This window comes from Oenanthe melanoleuca, chromosome 17, assembly GCF_029582105.1.
Source record: "Oenanthe melanoleuca isolate GR-GAL-2019-014 chromosome 17, OMel1.0, whole genome shotgun sequence".
Classification (NCBI taxonomy): domain Eukaryota; kingdom Metazoa; phylum Chordata; class Aves; order Passeriformes; family Muscicapidae; genus Oenanthe; species Oenanthe melanoleuca.
In genome coordinates, this window is record NC_079350.1 from 4,092,873 (window position 1) to 4,113,940 (window position 21,068).

Here is a 21,068-nt window from a genome sequence, read left to right on the forward strand (position 1 = left end):
TCACCTGATGCTCATAAAACTGAGCTGATGTGTCTGGGAAACCCCAGACCCAAAGAAATATTATTTAAATGATGGGGGGAAAAAAGGCAATTATGCTTTAAAAGCACCCGTGTGGGCAGACAGGGATGGTGGCTGCTCTCCCCTGCTTTCCTCTGGTTTTCCAGCAAAGCAAATGTTCACTGATAAAACTCACAATCTCCTTATAAAGGCAGGATCGTTTTGCCTGTAAAAGGGAAGGTTTGGAGGAAGTTTCACACACGTCTCTACTCTCTTCATGTCTTTATTTGCATTTTCATTTCCACAGTAGTGGAGCTAATCTGAATGGAGCAGGAGCGAGGGTCCAGGTTACAACCAAAGTATCAGGTAGCACCTTCACATCTGGAAGGGATTTTGACACAACTTCTCCCAGACTGTTACAGACAGTTTAAAAGCAAAATCTGATAAATAGCAAATGTTTAACAAGTCAATAGGAAGCTGCATTCACAAGAACATGTGGCTCTAGCCGGCCTAGCACCGCCGCACTGCCAAGGCCCTTCAAACGCATCCCTCAGCAAGGGGATGCCGGGCTCTGCCCCGGCCCAGGCTCACTTACAGGGGAAGGATTAAACACAGATGTGTCTTTGTAAGGCCAGACATCTCCAGCTTCAAAGCCTGACAGGGTCCTGAGCCTCCCTGCTTTGGTGGTGAGGGTCTGGCTTCTCCTTCCCAGCCCAAACGAGCCCTGTTCGTTTTCTGTGAGCCTCGAGTTTGTGGTGGTAAGAGGACAAGGGGAGCTGGAGAGCTCAGGAAAACACCACAGAATGTTGTCACAAAGCCCCTGATGCCCTGGGCACTGCTGTCCCTGTCACAGGAGGTTTTGGGGATGCACTGATGAAGCCCCACTCAGGTCACTGCACTGATGACCACAAGCACACAAGGTCTCACCCCCATTTTGCACAGCCTGGAATTCATGGGGGCCCCAGTCCACAAGCCAGAGATGGATCACACCCATTTATACCAATTTACACCTTTAAAACTCCTTTTCCAACCTTGGGAGCCACAGCTCCCTCAGGACAGAGGTCACTGGCCACACAAGCAATGCTCTGCTGAGGAAAAGTGCCACAGGGGGCAAAACATCCTGACACAAAATCTTTCACAGTGTTTCACAACCCTGCCTGGTTTGGGGGGACTTCATTCCCAAAATGTGGGAAGAGGCATTAAAAAGGAGAGAATTATGCAAGGAGAGGGAGCAGAAGGGGAGACAGAGGAATGAGAAGTGACCAGGAAAACCACCAGAAACCCTCCAGGATGCCTGCCTATATTCAAAGATAAAGTGTCCAGCCCTCTTGCCAAGTCCCACTCATCTGGAGCCGAGCTCATGTTTTGGATTAATTTTAAGGCAGTTCCTAAAGCATCTCCCTCGCACAAGGAAGAATTTTTGCCTCCTTGGCCAAGGTGACCTTTTAAAAAACCTCACTCGCTATTTTTCAACCTCTCACTCATCTAAAATTGTCATCACTTGGGTGCTGTGGGGCACTCAGTGCAGACAATTTGTGTTCTGGCATCCACCAGCCCCACAGAGCATCCTGGAGTGGGCTGGGTGTGAGGATGGGGAGCCAGGGGAGGATTTCTCTGCAAGTCAGAGCCTTTCCTTCATCTATGAGCATCACTTGCCCAAGCACTGAGAGCAGAAATAGCCCCTCCTGCACACCCACATCTCCCTGGCACCCACCAGGGGCTACTTGAAATTTTTCCCTTTAAACTCTTCCAGATATCGGGCTTTTTGAATTAATTTTTTTCCTGGACACAAGAATGTGCTCTCCTTTTATTTGAGGAGATGTTGCCCCCAAACAGTCACTGTCCTGGTGCATGTGGGGTTTCTGCTCTGAGCCTCCCCAGAAGGAGCCACCTCGAGATGTGCTCCAGCTGCTCAGTCTCCACTGGGAGGGTTCATCCCAGAGGTGTCATTCCCATCTCCCAGCCACAACACAGAGACAATTTTGAAGCAGAAACATGAGAACAGTCACTCCCCAAACCTCCACCCAGCCCACCTTCTCACCCAGGCATCTGCAGCATCCTAATCATCCCGGAATCCAAAGCACGTCCAGCAGGGATTTCAGATGCTTCCCATTTAGCTCCAGCATTTGCAGAATGCTCAGCCACTGACTCACGTAGGGCCAGCACAGCCACGGCCCTCACTGCACCAGGGCACCACCCCAGAGGGGTTTTTGGCAAGAACAAACAGGGGATTTTTGGAAAGGAAGCAGCCCTAGGTATCACACAGCTCTCCCAGCACACCCAGGGTGAGCGAGCAGGATGTGGGGCATGGGAGCTGCTGCTTCTTGCTGGTGACCCCAGATACCACACTGGGGTTTTGTGGGAGGATGGGAGCAGTGGAGGGAAAAGCAGCATCTGTGAGGGATTGGGAAGGGGGAGCTGCAGGCACAGCTCAGTGTGGGGGTGCAGAAAGTGCAGGAAGGGAACCCAGAGGCTGCAGGATGTCAGGAGCCACTCAGCTGCTGCTTGGGCTCTTGGGAGAAAAACAGGTAGGGCCAGACACTTTTTTTCTCTCACACCTCAAGCCCTAAAGGTCAAGTGACAATAGCAGTGACCAGAAATAGTCCCTTTGGCTGGAAAAACATAAATCACAAGATCTCACAGTTCCCTGTGTCCAAAGGCACCAAGAGCAGCATGAGGACATCCTTCCCACAGCACCTCTGCTACATGAGCATCCCTCAGGCCCTGGAGGAACCCAGACACACAGAGGCAGCCACAAAAATGAGACAGATATTTGGGGTTTCAGTTAAGCACAACCAGCAAAAAAAGTCGAGCTTGGGTTTGACTGGATTTGGGAGATGAAGTTTTAGGGCAGCTCCATGGTTTTATTTAAAGCAGTTCAACCATAACCTCATCCCAAGAGGGAAATGCAGAAATTCAAGGTGCTTCTTGTGCAATAGATGCTGCTCCCTGCTCAGGCAGGTCTGGGATAGTGCTCAGAGTTTTACTACATCCCTGTCCAGGCTAAAGCAGAGACCACACACAAAACGTTTTCAGGATGCCAGCAGCTGTGCACAAAGCATTTGGTTTACATTAATTATGTCTGGACAAAAAAAATAAAAGGGGGAGAGAAGGAGAGCGAGCGAGTGGAGAAGACAGGAGGGATGCAGGGAGGCTTCTGCATGGTGCTGATAAGATCTGCTCTGATCCCACGGTGAGGTCACAGCACATGCTGGGTGTCTTAACACCTCTGCCACCCAGAGCAGCCCTGCACCCCCCTGTGAACACCTCGGGGCATGCAAAGCACAAACAGAGCCCTTGACACTCTCCAAGGTTCCATGGGACCCTGTCCCCTGAGCTTTGCTCCCCGCTCTGCTTTGCACTTTCTGCTCATCTGAGCAGAAGTGAACACAATAAAGAACAGAGAAGGTAAAGCAAATGCTGGTGCTGGCAGCAGGGTGGGAAGCAGCACATGAGAGGGGAAGAGGTGGATGGTAAGAGGAGTCATCAGCAACAGGAAAGGCCCCTTTGTTCCACAGCTGTGCAGACACTCCAGCAGAGGCTGAACAAAGCCCTTCCCCATCCTCTCTCCAGGGAGGGCTGCGAGCAGTGGGGACCCTGCAGGGTCAGGAACTGCCACCCCCCCGTACCAGCACAGACCTGCGGGCCCCCTGTCCCCTCCCCAAGGGCAAAGGAGCCTGGTAGGGCACAGGCTGAGCCTGCCTTGCCCTGGGCTGGAGCAGCCAGCAAAAAGGCTGGACTGATCAGATCCCCACAAAGTAAAACCCACCATGGAAGGTCCATGGTGCTCACTGGGGGAGAGGAGAGGTGCTGTTCTCACCTTGGGCTGCACCAGCATCACCCTACCAGCCCAGCCCAGGCTCAGCAGCACACAGAGGGACATCCAGACCCCAGCTCCCAACAGAGGACATCTCTGCAGGACTGGGCTGAGTGCCACAAGAAGCTGCCTGTGACCTTCCCTCCATGCCCTGCACATCTTCCTGCCACACATCCCCATCCCACACAGCCTCCCTGGGCTCTGTGTGCCCACCAGCACTCCAGCAATCCCTGAGCATGGAGCTTGCTGTGACAGGAGCTGCAGAAACCCCAAATCCATTCCCATCCCCCAGGAGCCAGCAGCCACCCAGCCAGGTCTTGCTGCCAAACAAGTGATGTCAGGTGGCAGCACTGCCAGGCACAGGCAGCTGGAAGAGCTGTGCTGCCATGCCAGAGGGCTGCAGCGGTCAAACCCCTCCCTGGCAGCAGCTGCCCCCTCCCAAAATCCGCCACTCGCTGCTTGATGGATTCTGGCGCTGCAGCAGCAGCGTCTCAGGGGGCCCAGCCCGCGCACGCCAGAGCTGGACTGACCCATGTCAGAGGTGATTAATTTATCAGGCTTTTGGCACCCACCACTCCCCGCCAGAAAAACAATATCCCGAATTCCAGGCCCTCCCGCCCAGCAGATGTGTCTGCGGCCAGTTCCAGCCCCGCTGCTGCGGGGATGCAGCGCCCGAGGCTCCCGTGGCTGCCTCCCCACCCCCTCTGGGGACCCACGAGAGCAGAACCCGGGGGTTTGTACCGAGCTGACACCCCCGTGGGTCCAGCCTGCCCCCTGTCCGTGCTGCCAGGTCACTGAGGAGGAGCAGGATGCTCTGTGGTGATGGGGTGTCACCTCACCCAGCCCTCCAGCCCAGCATGAGCAGCACCGTGGTGTCACAGCACTCAGCAGCCCTTGGAGCATGTCTGGGTTTGAACCAAGCAAGCACTGATTCAGGCCTAATTAAATTAGTGTTAACCTGTTATCATCAGGAAAGCACGCCAGGCCTCCAAGGGACAGATTAACGAAGTTGTTGTTGTTAGTGGAGAGGGTCAGAGGATGGGGATGGGGCACAGCATCACACGGGGTGCTTGTTGAGCCCTGAACTCTCCATCCCTGCCTCTACCAGGGTTTAAAGCAGGAAATTGAGAGGGCAGTGATATCATTCAGATGCTGCAGAGCACTTGGATGTGGGGCAGCCGAGAAATGGGAGATTTTTCATCCTCTCCCCCCACTCTGCTGCCTGCCCCTGGGTTTCCAAGGAGGGATGGGAGCCCCTCTGGAGCACAGGAGCAGCACTGGCCACGGGGAGACCTGCTCCTGGCCCAGCTCTGAGCTCACCCTGACGTCAGGGCGAGGGGTAGAGAGGGGGGAACGCGGGCAAAGGGCCAATTGTTTATCCCCAAAAGGTCACCGAGCACCTGGGAAGGGGCTGGAGCTGGATCCCCACGGCCCAGAGGGGGCCAGCGCCTCGTCCAAGGAGACTTCTCACAATCCATCTCATTTGCTCGCTGTGGCATTTTCATCACGGTAGTTCGACTTATGCAATTACATAAAAAACATCTAATGAAATCTCGGTGACACAAAACATGAACGTTTATATTGGCCTCCCCGTGCCGCGGAGTTGATCTTGGCCGGGCTGTCCAGACAGACATTCTGCATTCTTCAGAGATTAAGCACTGAAACGCTCCGGAGAAACGCAGCTGCCCGCTCCCCCTGCAGCCGCGCCGCTAATTCCAACCACATGCTCGGGAAAAGGAGAACGAGAGTCCCTTACAAACACACGGGACCCTGCCCGGCACCCCGAGGGCATCCCGAGATGGGTGTCCCTAAATAAACAGCGCGGAGAGGCTGAGAGCTTGGCAGAGAGAGGGTATAAAGAAGTGGGATTGTTATGGAAATAAAAGGAATGGGTAGTTCAGAGCCGGGAGCCCGACTCTGCCCGTGCCACACCTTGCTGCGTTATCAACCAGCCCCCAGAAGAAATTTATGAGCCCTAGAGTCTCTTGGCAATGGAAGCCTCATCCTGGTTTGGTTAAAAATTCTTCTGCCTGCTGTTAAAATTAAGCTGATCTTTAAAATAAAGGAAAAGAAGGGGAGGATGAGGCGTGGAGGGCAGGGAGTTTGTCCTCGGCTCTGCACAGGATTCTGGGCAAGGAGTGGCAGCCTTTGGGGTGGGGACAAGAGGAGCAGACACCCCATCCTGATATTGTCACATCACCCCTGAGGTGTGAGGGAGCCCTGAGCTGCCCCAGAGCCACAAACAGGTGCCACTGGGTGATGCTGCTTGTGGATGGCCACAGCACTGATGAGCAGAGTGACCTTGCTGTCACCAGCCAGCACAAACCCCTGCTCCCACCCTGGCCAGTCCTGTGTTTTAAGGCTCAGAGCAGTGATTCCACTGCAAATCCCCATCTCTGTGCCTGTTGTATCCTGAGGAATGCAGTTCATCCCTGGGCCTGTCACAGCAGGTGACACCAGCAGAGCAAAAGCCACTGCAGCACTGTCTGCAGAGCCCCACACCCTGCACAAGCCCTCACTGGTGTGCCAGGACAAAGCAGGGCAGATCCCAGCTCACACCACCAGCAATTTCTCCAAATATTGGAGAAATAGTGTGCTCAGGGGCAGGGACCAGCACTGGCTCACCCAGATGTGGCCACCACATCCTGCCCCACCCCACTGACCACAGCTGGAGCTCTTGGACAGCCCCACACTGTCCCTTTGGTGACAACAGAGGCTCTGAAACCCAAAACCCACCAGCCCCAGTCCCTCGACCAGTGCCATCATCTGAAGGGCAGAAAATTTTTGACATCCTACAAACCACGGGCAAAACAAGATGTCAGGGCTGAAGCTGCAGCTGGCACTAGTCCTGCAGGGACATGGAGGGATCCAGCAGTGACAAGGGGGAGTCAGTGAGCAGCACCCCCTCCATGGGACAGGGATCTCTGCAAAGGCTCCAGCTTTATCACCCTGCACCCTGGAAGGATGAGGAAAGGCTGGAGGGGGGAACTGGGACAGGAAAAATAGCCCCTTATTCCACTTTCATCAAGGAAGCATCCAGCCGTCCAAAAAATTTAATGTCATATTTTAGCAAGAAAAACAGCTGTTGTGGTACTTGAAGGCCCAGCATATTTTGGCCAGAGCTGCATGTTGTGGATATTGGCTGAGTCAAGGTTAGCTGTTAAAAGGCAGAAATTCTAGACCCGTATGAAGAAACATCGCGTTCCTCTATATTCAGATAATATTTACTTCCAAGCCTGTTTTGTTTTGTTTTCTTTTCCCTCCTGGAGCGAGGTCTGGCCCTGGGGCTGTGGCTGCCCTTGGCATTGCTGCTCCCTGGGCAGGACAGAGCAGTTTGGGGTGATGGGAGCAATGAGAAAAGTAAGGGAGGCTCTGCCTGGCACCTCTGACTTGAGCTTCACCCTCTGATTTTCAGCCCTGCCCATGTTTGAGCCATGCCCAGCACACAGGGGCAGAGAGAGGGACAGGAGCTGGGATGGAGCACAGGCACTGTCAGGGGGTCAGTCATGTCCCCACAGTGCCACTGGGAGGATGGGGACACTGAAGATGCCACTGGTGCTATGGCACAGCAGCCACAGGCCTTTCACCACTCAGTTTGAGTCAAACTTTCATTCCTCCCAAAGGGGAAAGATGCCAACAAATCCATGGCAGGAAAAGAGGGAGAAGATCCCATGCCATTAATCCCCCTCTTCCCAGGAGGGACAGCTCTAACTGCCAAAATTAACCCTACAAAAACTTAGTGTAATTTTAACACAGCTTTTTGCAGCTTTATATTTTTATAACTCTGTTCTGTCAGAGCAAATCTATTTCTAAGTTGTCACCCATTCAAACACCTGCCCCCAAAGTGTCTGGCACAGCCCCCAGGCTGTCAGGGGACAGGTCTGTCCCACCCGAAGGTCTTTGTGAGGCAGCTCCTTCCAGCTCCCACCTGTGCTGTGAGAGCAATCAGAGCTCCTGGGGTGAGCAGGGTGGGGCAGGGGTGAATTTCTATTGGAAATGAAACGCCAAAAACCCAAAAAGATGCCGTGGAGCCCCCAGGTCCCCAGCCCCGTGCCAGCACTGTGCCACCCAGGCTGGAAGTGACTCATCTTCTCGTAAAGCTGGTTTGCTAAGGAGGAAAGAAAAGCTTTTTGCCACGAAACAATTCCTCTGTGCCTGCCAAGCTCAGCAGGAGCAATCCACGCTGTCTCTGCTTCCCTGGAGCACCCCACTGTGGTGCCACCTTCAGAGCTGGACCCTCATCTCCAGGGTTTTCCCCTCCACTTCCCACCCCAGAGCCATCAACCACTGCCCCACATGGATCACCAAACCCAGACACTTGGAGAGGAAAGGCTGAGGGTGAAAAAAAAAAAATGAAAAAAAGAAAATTTAAAAAAAAAAAAAGAAAAAAAAAAAAAAAAAGTCCAAGGTGGAACCGCAATGTTTATAAAATGGGTCACTGAATTATACATAAAAATATTTTCCTTGTGGATGCAATTACTTCCTGGACTTGTTATTCCACAGATGCTTAAGTTCGCCTCAAGCAGCTCCAATAAATGCTTTACAGTCTGCAAGATCAACAGTAGCAGCGCTGGAGCGGATTGAGCAGCGCTGGTTCAAATTTGTCAGAAAACCACACAGTGTTTTCATGCGCACGTTTCAGAAACCCAAACAAAACCATTCCCGACCGTCGTGCTCCCTTTCCTCACGCTTGTTAATGGCTTTCACATGAGCTCCTCCAGACACGGGCACAGCCCCAGGGGCTCCAAGCACCCAAAAGCTCCCGGCAGGGGACAGGGAGGAGCAGGAGGTGACATCGCCCATCCCCGCTCCCGGGTTTTCACATCCCATCCTCTGCAAGGTCTGGCTCATCCCTTCGGGACCCGGGGGGCAGCGGGATGTGCAGGGGGCTTAGGAGGCTTTCCCAAGGGAAATGAATTTTGGGGTCAGCCCTACCTGCCGTGGTGACTGAGAGTTCAGGGGCTGCAGGGGACACGCAGCCCGTGGGGTTTAAAAGTGCAGGGACAACATCCCAGAGGAGCTGCAGCAGAGCTGGTGGGAAGGGAAAGGAGCTCCATAGCATGGGCACACGGCTCTCAGTTAACTCCCATGGCAAGGATATGTTTTGGGGGTTTTTTCTTCTCTACCCAATCACAAAATTGAGAGATATCAAAGTAATGAAGGTGCCTGAGGATTTTTCTAATGTACACAGTGCTCGCCCTAAAGGCCCTTGAATAAAATCCTGGTGCACCATGAGCTTCCAAAACCTCCAACCCACTTTGGTTTAATTGAAGATATTTAGTGTCACATTCAGTGATACCAAAGGGGAAAGCAATTGAAGGCTGGGGTGTTTGGGACAACCCAGGATCACAGGACAAGGCACTGCTGTGCCATTAAAATAATGTAATATCTGCCCAGAAATCCTCAAAGTCACTGCAGGACTAACAGGTGGCTGTAACAAGATTATCCTGTTTATAGATCAGCAGAGGGGCAGAAATGTGCGTTCAAGTCTCTGCTTTCACTCCAAATTTCATCCATGAGATTTTCTGACAGCAGGATAAACAGGTAAAAAGGTACCTATAAAAATGGGCTTATCAGGAGCTCCTGATTCTTCTGCTTTGAGGATGCAGCTGCCTCCCACTAACCTTGTATGGGAATCCCAGCTCATCTTGGCCTTCTTAAGGATACTGCAGCAGAGGGAGGGACAAGGCAGCATCAGATCTGCCCAAAGTCACAAATTGGCCACAAAATAATAACAATTAAAAAAAAATAACATTCCTGCCCTGGATCCCTGCCAGGAGATGGAGCCATTCAGGATATGAGGATGCAGTCACCAGCAAATGGGTGCGGGGTCTGTGGGTCCCAGTGCAAGACTCCAGGGAAATGGCAGTGGCCAAAGGTGGGAAAAGCCCTGCACCTTGCTCCTGGGGATGGTCCTGACAGGCTGGTAAATGCCAAGAACATTTTTCTTCCCCAGGCAAAGCACACAAAAGATGCCCCACAGTAGGTGGGATTTCACCCACCCAGCTCCAGGTCCCTAAGCCAGCAGTGCCCAGGTTGGAGGGCTCAGACCTGCCTCAGGTCTCTCTGGGGGTGAGAGAAGGACAAAGCAGGAGGAGCCTTGGGGGCAGCACAGCATCCCACAGAGCATCCCACAGAACACCCCACAGAACATCCCACAGAACACCCCACAGAACACCCCACAGAGCATCCCACAGAACACCCCACAGAGCATCCCACAGAACACCCCACAGAACACCCCACAGAGCATCCCACAGAGCATCCCACAGAGCATCCCACAGAACACCCCACAGAACACCCCACAGAACACCCCACAGAGCATCCCACAGAACATCCCACAGAACATCCCACAGAGCATCCCACAGAACACCCCACAGAGCATCCCACAGAGCATCCTACAGAGCATCCCACAGAGTATCCCACAGAACATCCCACAGAACATCCCACAGAGCATCCCACAGAACACCCCACAGAGCATCCCACAGAGCACCCCACAGAGCATCCCACAGAACATCCCACAGAACATCCCACAGAGCACCCCACAGAACACCCCACAGAGCACCCCACAGAGCATCCCTGGTATCCTGTGCCAGCCCTGACAGCAGACCTGCAGCAGCTCAGGCGTCCCCAAATCCTGGTGTCCCCTGGGCTCTGCACCCCACTCAGCCCCCTGTGGGCTCTCCCTGGCTGCTGGCACACCCCAACCCTGGCACCCTCCATGGCACACCCCAACCCCTCTGTCCCACACCCTGGCACCCTCCATGGCACACCCCAACCCTCTGTCCCACACCCTGGCACCCTCCATGGCACACCCCAACCCTCTGTCCCACACCCTGGCACCCTCCATGGCATATTCCAACCTCTGTCCCTGGCACCCTCCATGGCACACTCCAACCCTGGCACCCTCCATGGCACACCCCAACCCCTCTGTCCCACACCCTGGCACCCTCCATGGCACACCCCAACCTCTGTCCCTGGCACCCTCCATGGCACACCCCAACCTCTGTCCCTGGCACCCTCCATGGCACACTCCAACCCTCTGTCCCACACCCTGGCACCCTCCATGGCACACTCCAACCTCTGTCCCACACCCTGGCACCCTCCATGGCACACTCCAACCTCTGTCCCACACCCTGGCACCCTCCATGGCACACTCCAACCTCTGTCCCTGGCACCCTCCATGGCACACTCCAATCCCTGTCCCTGGCACCCTCCATGGCACACTCCAACCTCTGTCCCTGGCACCCTCCATGGCACACTCCAGTCCCTCTGTCCCTGGCACCCTCCACCCTCCCCAAGCCTCCTGATTTTGCCATTTGGAGCCAGGGGCTCGCTCCAATGTGTTCCTCATTAGGAGGGGCAGACAGCCCAGCGCTGAGTCTGAGCCCTAATCTCCTTTCCAGTTGGGATCCATCAGCAGATGTACAACAAGTGCTGGGATATTTTAGCGGGCATGTGTGGGACAGAGGCACTGGGGTTTTTTTTTCCAGCCAGGGGGATGGATAAATGCCGTGGCTTGAGGCTGTGATGGACAGCAGGTCCAGGGAAGGCAGCTCTGCTGTGGTTTATTTTACCAAGGGCTTTGTTGGAAGAAGTGGTGATGAAGTTAACAGCCTGCAAGTCGTAATTGGCTCACATTAAAGCAAGGAAATGATATGTTTTGTTTTCCTCTTTTTTTTTTTTCCTTTAAAAATCATATTAAACAGGCAAAACCCACACAGAGCCAAGGAAGGAGCAGGCAGCAGCTCTCAGGAATTTAGGGGGGAGATTTTTGTCCCAAGTGTAAAGAAATCCAATCCTTGCCATCAAAGGAAAAGTAACTTCAACTTCAAAATACCCAGCAGAAGTGGGCAAGGGAAGGGGGATCCAAGAAATCCAGATTGTGGCATCACAACAGGCACTGCTCCAGAGCCTGGCCCAGCAGCTCCCATGGGACACAGTTTAAGAAAAAAAAAAAAAAAAAAAAAAAAAAAAAGTGTCTTAAAATTCTTCTTCAAATAATTTTATTTATCCTGCCACCTGCCAGCAAACACAGGGTAGCAAAAACCTTGCCTCTGGATGTGCAGGATATTTCTTGCATTTGTCCTTCAAACTAAATTTTTAGACCCTGTGGCTGCATTCTGGATGTGGGCTGAGCCTGGCAGTGGAAGAATCATCATCCCAAGGTCACAGGTCACCATCAGCCTCTCAAATATCTCCTGGGGACATCCCTGCAGGGATTCCATGGATGTGCAGCCCTGTGCTCACCAAGTTTCCACCCAGCACCCAAACCCCATCCTGGTTCAGCACCAGGGCACTGAGAGCAACATTTCCTCATCCTGCCCAGTGCTGGGTTTTGTGGAAAATCCAAAAGCATCCCTGGGGACACCCAGCCCTGCATTTGTCACTGCACAGGTGACCCCAACCACAGCACCCAGGCAAGGCAGGACAGATCCAAGGGCTGCAAGGACATCCAGGGATCTCTCCCTCTCTCAGGAGCTCTGGGGACACTCAGGATCCAGAAGAGAGTCCTGAGAGAGTCACCACAGGGCATAGGAAGGGCTGGAATCCCACAACCTTTCCCCATGTGCCCTTTTAGTCCACTGTCTCAATTTCACTTGTACCCACAGCCACTGGAATTTGTGGGTCACAAGATCTCACATGACCTCAAAAAAAGTCCCACAAGGAGGTTAAAATATCCCACTTTTGGTACATCCCCCACCCAGCTGAAGGGCACACACACATCTTCCAGCTCATCCCAGCTCCTGGGTTAGCCAGGTTGGAAGTGGGATTCCAAAACCCTTCACTCCAAGCATGGGGAGATGAACAACTCTTCCATTTGCATGGCAATAAGGAAACCCCTCAAATTCAACCATTTTCTAACTCATAAACAACAAACAAAAAACCCCAAATAACCTCAATGGGAAATTCTAATTTTGTTTGGAAATGTCATTTCCAAATGGCACATGAGAAATCACGCTCGGACCCAGCCCTGCTGACAGGCAAATATTTATCCTCACAAAATTTCCACATAAACCCATCACTTTTGTCAGTAGGTCTGGACAGTGGGAGCAGAGTGGGGAGGCAGGAAGAGGGCAGGCAGGAGGCACAGGGAGCACCAGCCCTGCCCAGCAGGTCAGAACCACAGAACCCTCTCAGATCACTGCAAGCTCCTCCAGCCTCATTCTGTGGCAAGATGCAGCTTTTTCCAAGGCATTCACAGCAAAGATTTAATATGATTTCAAAACTAGTCACACCTTTTTTCCAATACATGCAGCCCATGCCAGCCTCTCTTCCCAAAACCTGCAGCACTCCATCATTCAGCTCCGTGTTGGAGCAGGGAGGATCCTGTCCCACACACATTTCTCAGAGTTATTCCTCTGCTCTGTGCTTGGATACTTACAAAGCCATTACCATCCCTTGCATGCACATCCATCATCAGGCCTTCAAACTCCAGAAAGCCCCAAAAAACTATTTTCCACTCACCCTGCAGCCTGCCAGGCTCTGTTCTTCTACTCTGCGTTCCTTCATCCATCTAAAGACGTTTCAGCAAGTTCAGAGTCCAACAAAACAAACAGATGGCAGCCTGAGGGGTGGTGATTTTCTCCTCTGTGGGGGCAGTGGGGTGAAGGATTCAGCCTGGGAGGAGCAGAGCTCTGTCTGCCTGGTTGGAAAAGCTAACCTGGGCTCCAGGTGCTGATGCCCACGGGGAGCTGGGGGTGCAGGCATTATTTTCCAAAGCCGTGGGGTTTTGGAAAACCCCCAAAGCTGTGGGAGGAGCAGCTGGAGCTGCTTCCTGAGCTGGGAATCCCCCAGTTCCACCAGCCAGGGGTGTATCCAACACCAGGCCAGGCCCCACCGAGCACCCACCTTCACCTCATGTGTCCCCAGCAGCAGCAGCCACCTCCTGCACGGCTCTGCAAACCCAGCACACGCTGATTTGCAAGGAAAAACTTCATCCCTGGACCTCAGCAGCACCCTGATGGCTCTTCCACAGCTCCCCAAAATCACCCACTAAGCAGCACCATGCTCCAGAGCCCCAGTTCTGCTCCAGCCTCAGGATGTGGGGGATGCAGAGAGAACCATCCCTGCCCCAGCCCAGGGCAAACCAGCCCAGCACAGACACCAGGCATTCCTCCATCCTCACCCAGCACTCACCAGCTCAGACTCACAGCAAGATTTATGAAAGGATGTGGCCAGATGAGCGATAGAGATGGATAGCCCCGAGGAGTGACTGATTTCTCCCTTACATGAGGGATAGAAATTAATTTATGAATTGGGTTAGCTGAGTTGCCAAGTGGCTTTGATGCTGGTTATTTTTTTGCATATGTTCGTGATCTATCTCCCAGCTGTCGGGGGGGAGGAAGGTCCTGGGGAGCTGGAGCAATGCATCACTCAGGCCAGGCAGCCAACAGCTCTCAACAAAACCAGATTGCCCTTTAATCAGCCAGGGGCTGCTCTGCTTTCCCAAAGTGGCCACCTCAGCCCTCCCCAGCTCACCCTGGAGCTGTTATTTGCTGCAGACGTGCAGGAGCCACTTCCAGGTGACGATGGCCAAGCACAGCCCACCAGAGACAGCACTGCCACTGAGTCTGCTCCCACCTTACCCACCCCTTGTCTGGTTGGGGAAGACCCACAGCAGGTCAGGGAGATCTGGAGCAAGGTGGAGGATCCTTTATTCCTCACCAAAAATGCACTTTTATCAAAAAACCCAAAGGGCAGAGCAAGGATGTGGTGCAAGGACCTGTCCAACCCCACCCTGAGGGACCCCCTTCCCTCAGGGGACACTCAGGGACAGACTCACCCAGGGGCTCAGCCCTGAGCCAAGAGCAGCACAGACAGCAGCTCCCCCCGAGCTTCCCAGCCTTACAGGTGCTTGGAGGGTTTTCAAGACACAAAGCAATTTCCTGCTTGAAGCAGTTGACAAATCTGCACAGAAACTGGAGAACCCTCTGTGTTTCAGGGATGGATGCTGCAAAATCATGTAGTGGAAGGCAGCCCAAATTCATGGAGCAAAGTGCAGGCAAGGGAGGAAACTGGTGGTGACTGCTGATGGAAGGGGAGCCCCAGGCACAGGGACCAGCTCCAGGTCTGTTGGGACCTCTCTGCTCAGACCAACACGGAGCTGGAAACTTTTTGGGTGAGCTGTCCTGCCCACCCCTCTGTCCCCCCAGCCCATGACCTTCCTTCCCAAGGGGAAATCAGAGCCCCGAGAGCCTGAGTCAGCTGTAAATCCCCTGCAGGATCAGGCAGCAAAGGCAGCTCTTGGTGGTTGCAGAAGAGGAACCAGTGTGCACGGAGGGAAGGCACAGCAGCTCCTGAGGTGTCACTGCAGCTCCCACGCAGGCCTGGAGGTGCAGAAACCATCCACGTGTTCCAAAAAGCACCAGGGGCCAAGGGGAATGATGGAAACAAGAGGAGCATGCAGAAGTTTGGGGAAATAGAGCTTTTGGTAATTAAATCCAAGTGGCTTTGGGATCAGAGCTAGCAAGGCCCAAACAAAGCCCTTTCCCACAGCATGAGCTTGGACCTGCAGATGTCCCAGCACAACGCTGCCCACAGAGCCCTGAGGGGTTGGGGGATCAGGGGGAGGGGCAAATGCACCCATGGACAGCTTGAGGCCCACCCATTGTGGCAGAGATGCTGCCCTCCCGTTTCCCATCCTCATCACTGCTCTTCATCCCTGTCCCCTGCTCCTTTTGCCCACTCCATGTTCACCTCCCTCTGCTTTCCTCTCCTTCTTCTCCCCCACCTCTGCTCTACACTTGAAAACCCTTTCTTAGGGTGGCTCTGGAGGTTCCCACAGATGGAATTTTCCCTTGTAAATAGAGGCAGCCCTGGACCAGTCTGACTGGTACCAGTTCCTCAGTGGGAGAGACGTGCCCTTAGCAAAGGGACGTTTCTGCTGGTGAGCAGAGCCCTGCGAGGACCACCCCTGCAAGTGTCACTGCAGTGGGAGGGTTTGGCGGGGCTGGCCAGGCTGAAGGCAGCAGGACACCCCTGTCCCCATCACTGTCACCCCGTGCCTCTCCTCCTGCTGCTTTTCCGGCCCCCCCAGTTTCCTGCTGAGGGGCAGCCGGGTGTAAGCCCACGAGGCACAGATTTCTCTGATTAGGCAACGCCGGGCAGCCTCTCCCCTTTCGCTTTCAGCTGCCTCTTCCCCTTCCCCCGGGCAGCCCCGGCAGCCGCCCGAGCGCAGCAGCCGCGGCGCGGCCATGGAGAGAGGAGACCGCGAGCCCCTGGTGAGGAAAACCAGCTCCTCGTACCGCACCTTCCCCGAGAGCACTGCCAGGAGGCTCGACAAGGAGTACCTGAGGTGAGGACCAGGCTGGGCCGCAGGGAAGGGCTGTTCCATATTCCTGAGTTGCTGTGAGACAGGAGCTCATCCTGCCCAAGGTGATGGAAGTGATGGGTTTGGGGGGCACGGGGGCTTTGAAAGAACCTTTCCCTTGCTCTGCTGGGATGAACCTGCTGTGCCCGTGGGGCCACCCAGCTCCAGCTTCTGCTTTTCTTGCCTTGTTGAACCCCCTGAATGCTCTTGGCACAGAGGGAAGCACCTGTGGAGCAGGAGCTCAGAGAAACCCCACCAGCCTGGGGCTGTGCAGGAGAATCAGGCTGTCACCAGAGCCTCGGCAAAGGCTGGGGGAAGCAGGGTTTAAGTTTCTGCTGACACCCAACTCGTCCTTGTCTCTCCGTGCCTCCCTCAGGAGCCTCCACAACAAGCGGCTCTACCTGGCTGTGTTTGCCGCTGTCCTGGGCAACTTCAGCTTCGGCTTCGCCCTGGTTTATCCCTCCCCCGTCATCCCTGCCCTGGAGGCACATCCCAGCCCTGCCCTGAGGCTGGACCAGCACACAGCGCCCTGGTTCGGGGTAAGGAGCGGGGGGACAGGATGCGGCAGAGCAGAGGGATGTTCGGGGGGATGCCAGGCTCACACAGAGCCCTGGTTTGGGATAAGGAGATGGGAGACAGGATGCGGCAGAGCCGGGGGATGCCCGGGGGGATGCCCGGGGGGATGCCCGGGGGGATGCCCAGAGGGATACCCGGGGGGATGCCAGGCTCACACAGAGCCCTGGATTGGGGTAAAAAGATAGGGGCAGGATGCGGCAGAACCAGGGGATGCCCTGGGGGAATGCCAGGCTCACACAGCGCCCTGGTTTGGGATAAGGAGCTGGGGGACAGGATGGGGCAGAGCCAGGGGATGTTCGGGGAAATGCCCGGGGAGATGCCAGGCTCACACACAGCCCTAGTTCGGGGTGAAGGGATAGGGGCAGGATGGGGCAGAGCCGGGAAATGCCCAGGGGGTGCCCGGGGTCTGCCCGGGGGATGCCCGGGGGGTGCCCGGGGGATGCTCGGGGGATGCCCGGGGATGCTCGGGGGGTGCGCGGGGGATGTTCGGGGGGTGCGCGGGGGATGCCCGGGGGATGCCCGGGGGATGCTCGGGGGATGCCCGGGGGATGCTCGGGGGATGCCCGGGGGATGCCCGGTGTCTGCCCGGTGTCTGCCCGGGGTCTGCCCGGGGTCTGCCCGGGGGATGCCCGGCTCACACAGCCCCTCTGCACGCCCCGCAGTCGGTGTTCACGCTGGGAGCGGCGGCGGGCGGGCTCAGCTCGATGCTGCTCAACGATTGCCTGGGCCGCAAGCTGAGCATCATGTTCTCGGCTCTGCCCTCGGCGCTGGGGTACGCGCTGCTGGCCGGAGCCCAGGGCCTCTGGATGCTGCTGCTGGGCCGGGTGCTGACGGGCTACGCCGGGGGACTGACCTCCGCCTCCATCCCGGTAATGTGCCACGGGAACGCAGGGCAGGAGCTGCTGGGGATGAGCTGGGGGTGCAGGGCAGGAGCTGCTGTGGTGCCCTGGCTGAGCTGGGGGATGATGCTGGGGCATTTTGGAGGCATCAGCAGAGCCCCAGGGCTGTGCCTGGGCGAGAGGGGATGGGGAGGATGCAGCAGCTCAGCAGCTCTGGCGTGGCCAGCCGAGTTGCGCCTGTTGGTGCTGGACTTCCTCGCCTGCAGGAAAGACAAGGCAGGTCCCCAGCCCCTGCTCCTCCCAGCAGTTATTTCCTCCCAAACACAACCCTCGTGTTTCACACACGGGGCAAGGAAGGAGTTGGGTAACACCAGGCACCTCTTTCCAGTAAGGAGTCACTGGAGCACTTCTCCACACCGGGGGGAGGAGGGCAGTGCTGGTGCTGGCCAGGCTGGCCTCTCCTCTGGCCAGATGCAGCTGGACCCCCAGGCCCCCACCCTGAGAGGGCAATTCCCCAGCAATCTGGGCTCTCTCTGGTCACAGGGTATGACAGAGCTGACAGAGGGCAGGAGCAGCAGGTGACAAGGGCATGCTGCAGCTCTGTGAGGTGTGTGCTGTCCCTGTCCAGGTTTACATCTCGGAGATCTCCCACCCGGGGGTCAGGGGGATGCTGGGTGCCTGTCCCCAGCTCATGGCAGTGCTGGGCTCCCTCCTCCTGTACGCGCTGGGCAAGTATCTCTGTGGGGTCCAGGGCATGGCTGGGGAGGGGGAGTTTAAAACAAACAACCTTTGTTCTCCCACCACCACAGCTGTGCTGAGGGGGCTGGACAGGGCCATTCATGCCCCTTGCTCTGGTGTGTGTGCTCTGAGGGATGAATCCACAGCCCACATGGACCTGTGGTTGCAGATCCAGGTCCTGACGAGGTTTTACCATGAAGGGCAGCACACAGTGATAACTCTGTGCATCACCTGCCAGCACATGCTCTGCTTTCTGCAGGATCTTGCTGGACACTCTCAGATTTGCTGGAATTTCCCCATATCATAGTGCTGGAAATGCTGCTGTAACAGGAGAGAATACATTCGAAATATTTTTTATTATTATTACTATTTTTCCCGCTGGGTTTATTTGATTAAATCATTGGGAGGCAAGGCCAGGACAGCCATTCCTGCGTGTTTCCCCCTAACTGTGCTGCTCTGGCAGGGCTGGTCCTGGACTGGCGCTGGCTGGCCGTGGCCGGGGAGGTGCCCGTGCTTGCCATGATCCTCCTGCTCTGCTTCATGCCCAACTCGCCCCGGTTCCTGCTCTCCCAGGGCAAGGAGGAGGAGGCCCTGGGCTCCCTGTGCTGGCTGAGGGGTGAGGACACAGATTATGCCCGGGAGTACGAGCAGATCAAGGACAATGTGAGGAAGCAGGTGAGGCAGGTGGGGAGGTGTAACATGAAAACTGCAAAATCCATCCCCTGGGGAACCTGAGCCACCCTCTGGATGCCAGCTGGTTCCCAGGGGTGTTCTCACTTTGTGTTCCTGCCTCTGTCCCCTCCAGAGCCGTCGGGTTTCCTGTGCTGAGCTCAAGGACCCCTTCCTTTACAAGCCCATCCTGATCGCAGGGGGAATGAGGTTCCTGCAGCAGCTCTCGGGGGTCACCTGCATACTCGTGTACCTGCAGCCAATATTCAAGAAAACATCTGTCATCCTGGTGAGCCCTGCAGTTCAGCTCCTGCCTGGGCCTTCAGTGAGGGTTGCCCAATGCTCCCAGTTCCCTACAGACATGAAACCCTTTTATTTAGAAAAGGCTGAGGGAGGATGGGGAGCAGGACTGGCCCCCACTGGCTCCCTGCTCCTCCTCTGAGCTCCAAGCTCATCATCTCCAGTCTCCTACTGGGAGAACAGCCTTGGCCAAGTCATCAGCAGCTGTAGGAACTGGTCCCTTGCCCCAGCTCAGCTTCCCCACGGGTTTTTTGCAGAAACCAGAGTATGATGCAGCTCTGGTTGGCCTGGTCCGTCTGTCTGCGGTGGCCATCGCTGCGGTGTCGATGGACAAAGCTGGGAGGAAGATTCTCCTTTTTGTGTCAGGTATGGCTCTCTCCACTTCCCCCACTCTCTTCCCAAGGGAAGCTCTCATTGAAGGATTTTCAGGAGCTCTGCAAGTGTGCAGGAGTGGAAACTTCAGCCCTAGAGTGCTCAGGAAGGGAGGCAGGGAGGTCTCTGCCCCTTGGTGGTGGTTCAGCTCCTGAGCAGAGGCATTCCCAGGAGCCTGGCATGGAGAGGATCACTCACCCATCACTCTCACTGTGCTGCTGCCTCTCTCCACAGCTGGTGTCATGTTGGCCTCCAACCTGACCATGGGGCTCTACATCCACTTCGTGCCAGCTTCTCACAATGGCACCGTGGCCAACACGACCCTGGTGAGCTCTGCCAACCTCCCTGCTGGGCCAACAAACTACATCACCCTCATCCCCCTGCTGGCAGCCATGCTCTTCATCATGGGTAGGTGCAGAGAGCACAGGACTGGCCACCAGCCAGGGGAGGGTGCTTCTCATCCCAGGCAGGGTGATGTGGAGCAAGGAGGTTGGGTTTGGAGCTGGGAGGAAGGCAGATGTCCCTGGAAGAGTGAGGAAGGTGGCATCTGCAGCCACTTTGAGGAGTGACACCAATGGGAGGGATAATGATTGCTGGGGTTGCAGGGCTGGATTGCTCAGGGCTCCTCTGCACTCCTCAGTGGCCTCCCAGGCCTGACCCTCTCCCTGCTCCCCTGCAGGTTATGCCATGGGCTGGGGCCCCATCACCTGGCTGCTGATGTCGGAGATCCTCCCTCTCAAAGCCCGTGGCGTGGCCTCGGGCCTCTGTGTGGTGGTGAGCTGGCTGACAGCCTTCATCCTGACCCACTTCTTCCTCCCAGTCGTGGTAGGTACTGCCCAGGGATGTCCAGCAGCCCCTCCCCAGCCCCTCTCTGCTCCAGCTCACACCTGGTTTCTGCCCCACTTTCCAGAACGCCTTCGGCCTCGAGGTGCCCTTCCTGTTCTTCGCTGTCATCAGTGCTGGGAACATCCTGTTCACAGGCTGCTGTGTCCCTGAGACCAAGGGCAGGTCCCTGGAGCAGATTGAGGCTTTCTTCAGGACTGGCAGGAGGTCGTTCCTGAGGTAGGAGCTGCCCTTGCCCAGGCTGGAGGGCAGAGCAAAGCTGTGCTGCTGGAAGTGGAGGCTGGAGCTCCCCGTGGGAGAGGAAGGGGCAGCAGTGATCATCTTGCTCTGGCTGTAGAAGTTGCCAGCTGGAACTTCACCTTCTCTTCCTGTCACCCAACACTACCTGCTGCTCTCTGCACAACCTGTCAGTCCTTGGGATGCCAAACCAGGGCCAGGTGGGAGATGAAGGTGTCCTGGAAGAATAATGTGTGGCTGTGGACAGGACACCATGGTTGTCCTTTGCTCAGCAGCCTGAGAGTCTGAGGGCTTGGCTGGAGCTGAGCTTACAGCTGGAGCTGTTCTGGCAAAATGTAGCTGCAAGAATAAAAGTTTTGCCTCCAACTGC

The 21,068-nt window shown here is 55.5% G+C and overlaps 1 protein-coding gene across 1 annotated transcript; it reads left to right on the forward strand.

Moving 5' to 3' along the window:
* The first annotated feature begins 15,978 nt into the window (after positions 1-15,978).
* Positions 15,979-21,068, forward strand: SLC2A6 (solute carrier family 2 member 6). The gene is made up of 10 exons (XM_056505510.1): positions 15,979-16,109; positions 16,501-16,663; positions 17,363-17,569; positions 18,168-18,267; positions 18,741-18,952; positions 19,083-19,235; positions 19,504-19,612; positions 19,853-20,026; positions 20,298-20,443; positions 20,529-21,068. Exons 1-10 carry the CDS (start codon positions 16,009-16,011, stop codon positions 20,682-20,684), a joined length of 1,521 nt encoding a protein of 506 aa, XP_056361485.1. The 5' UTR covers positions 15,979-16,008; the 3' UTR covers positions 20,685-21,068.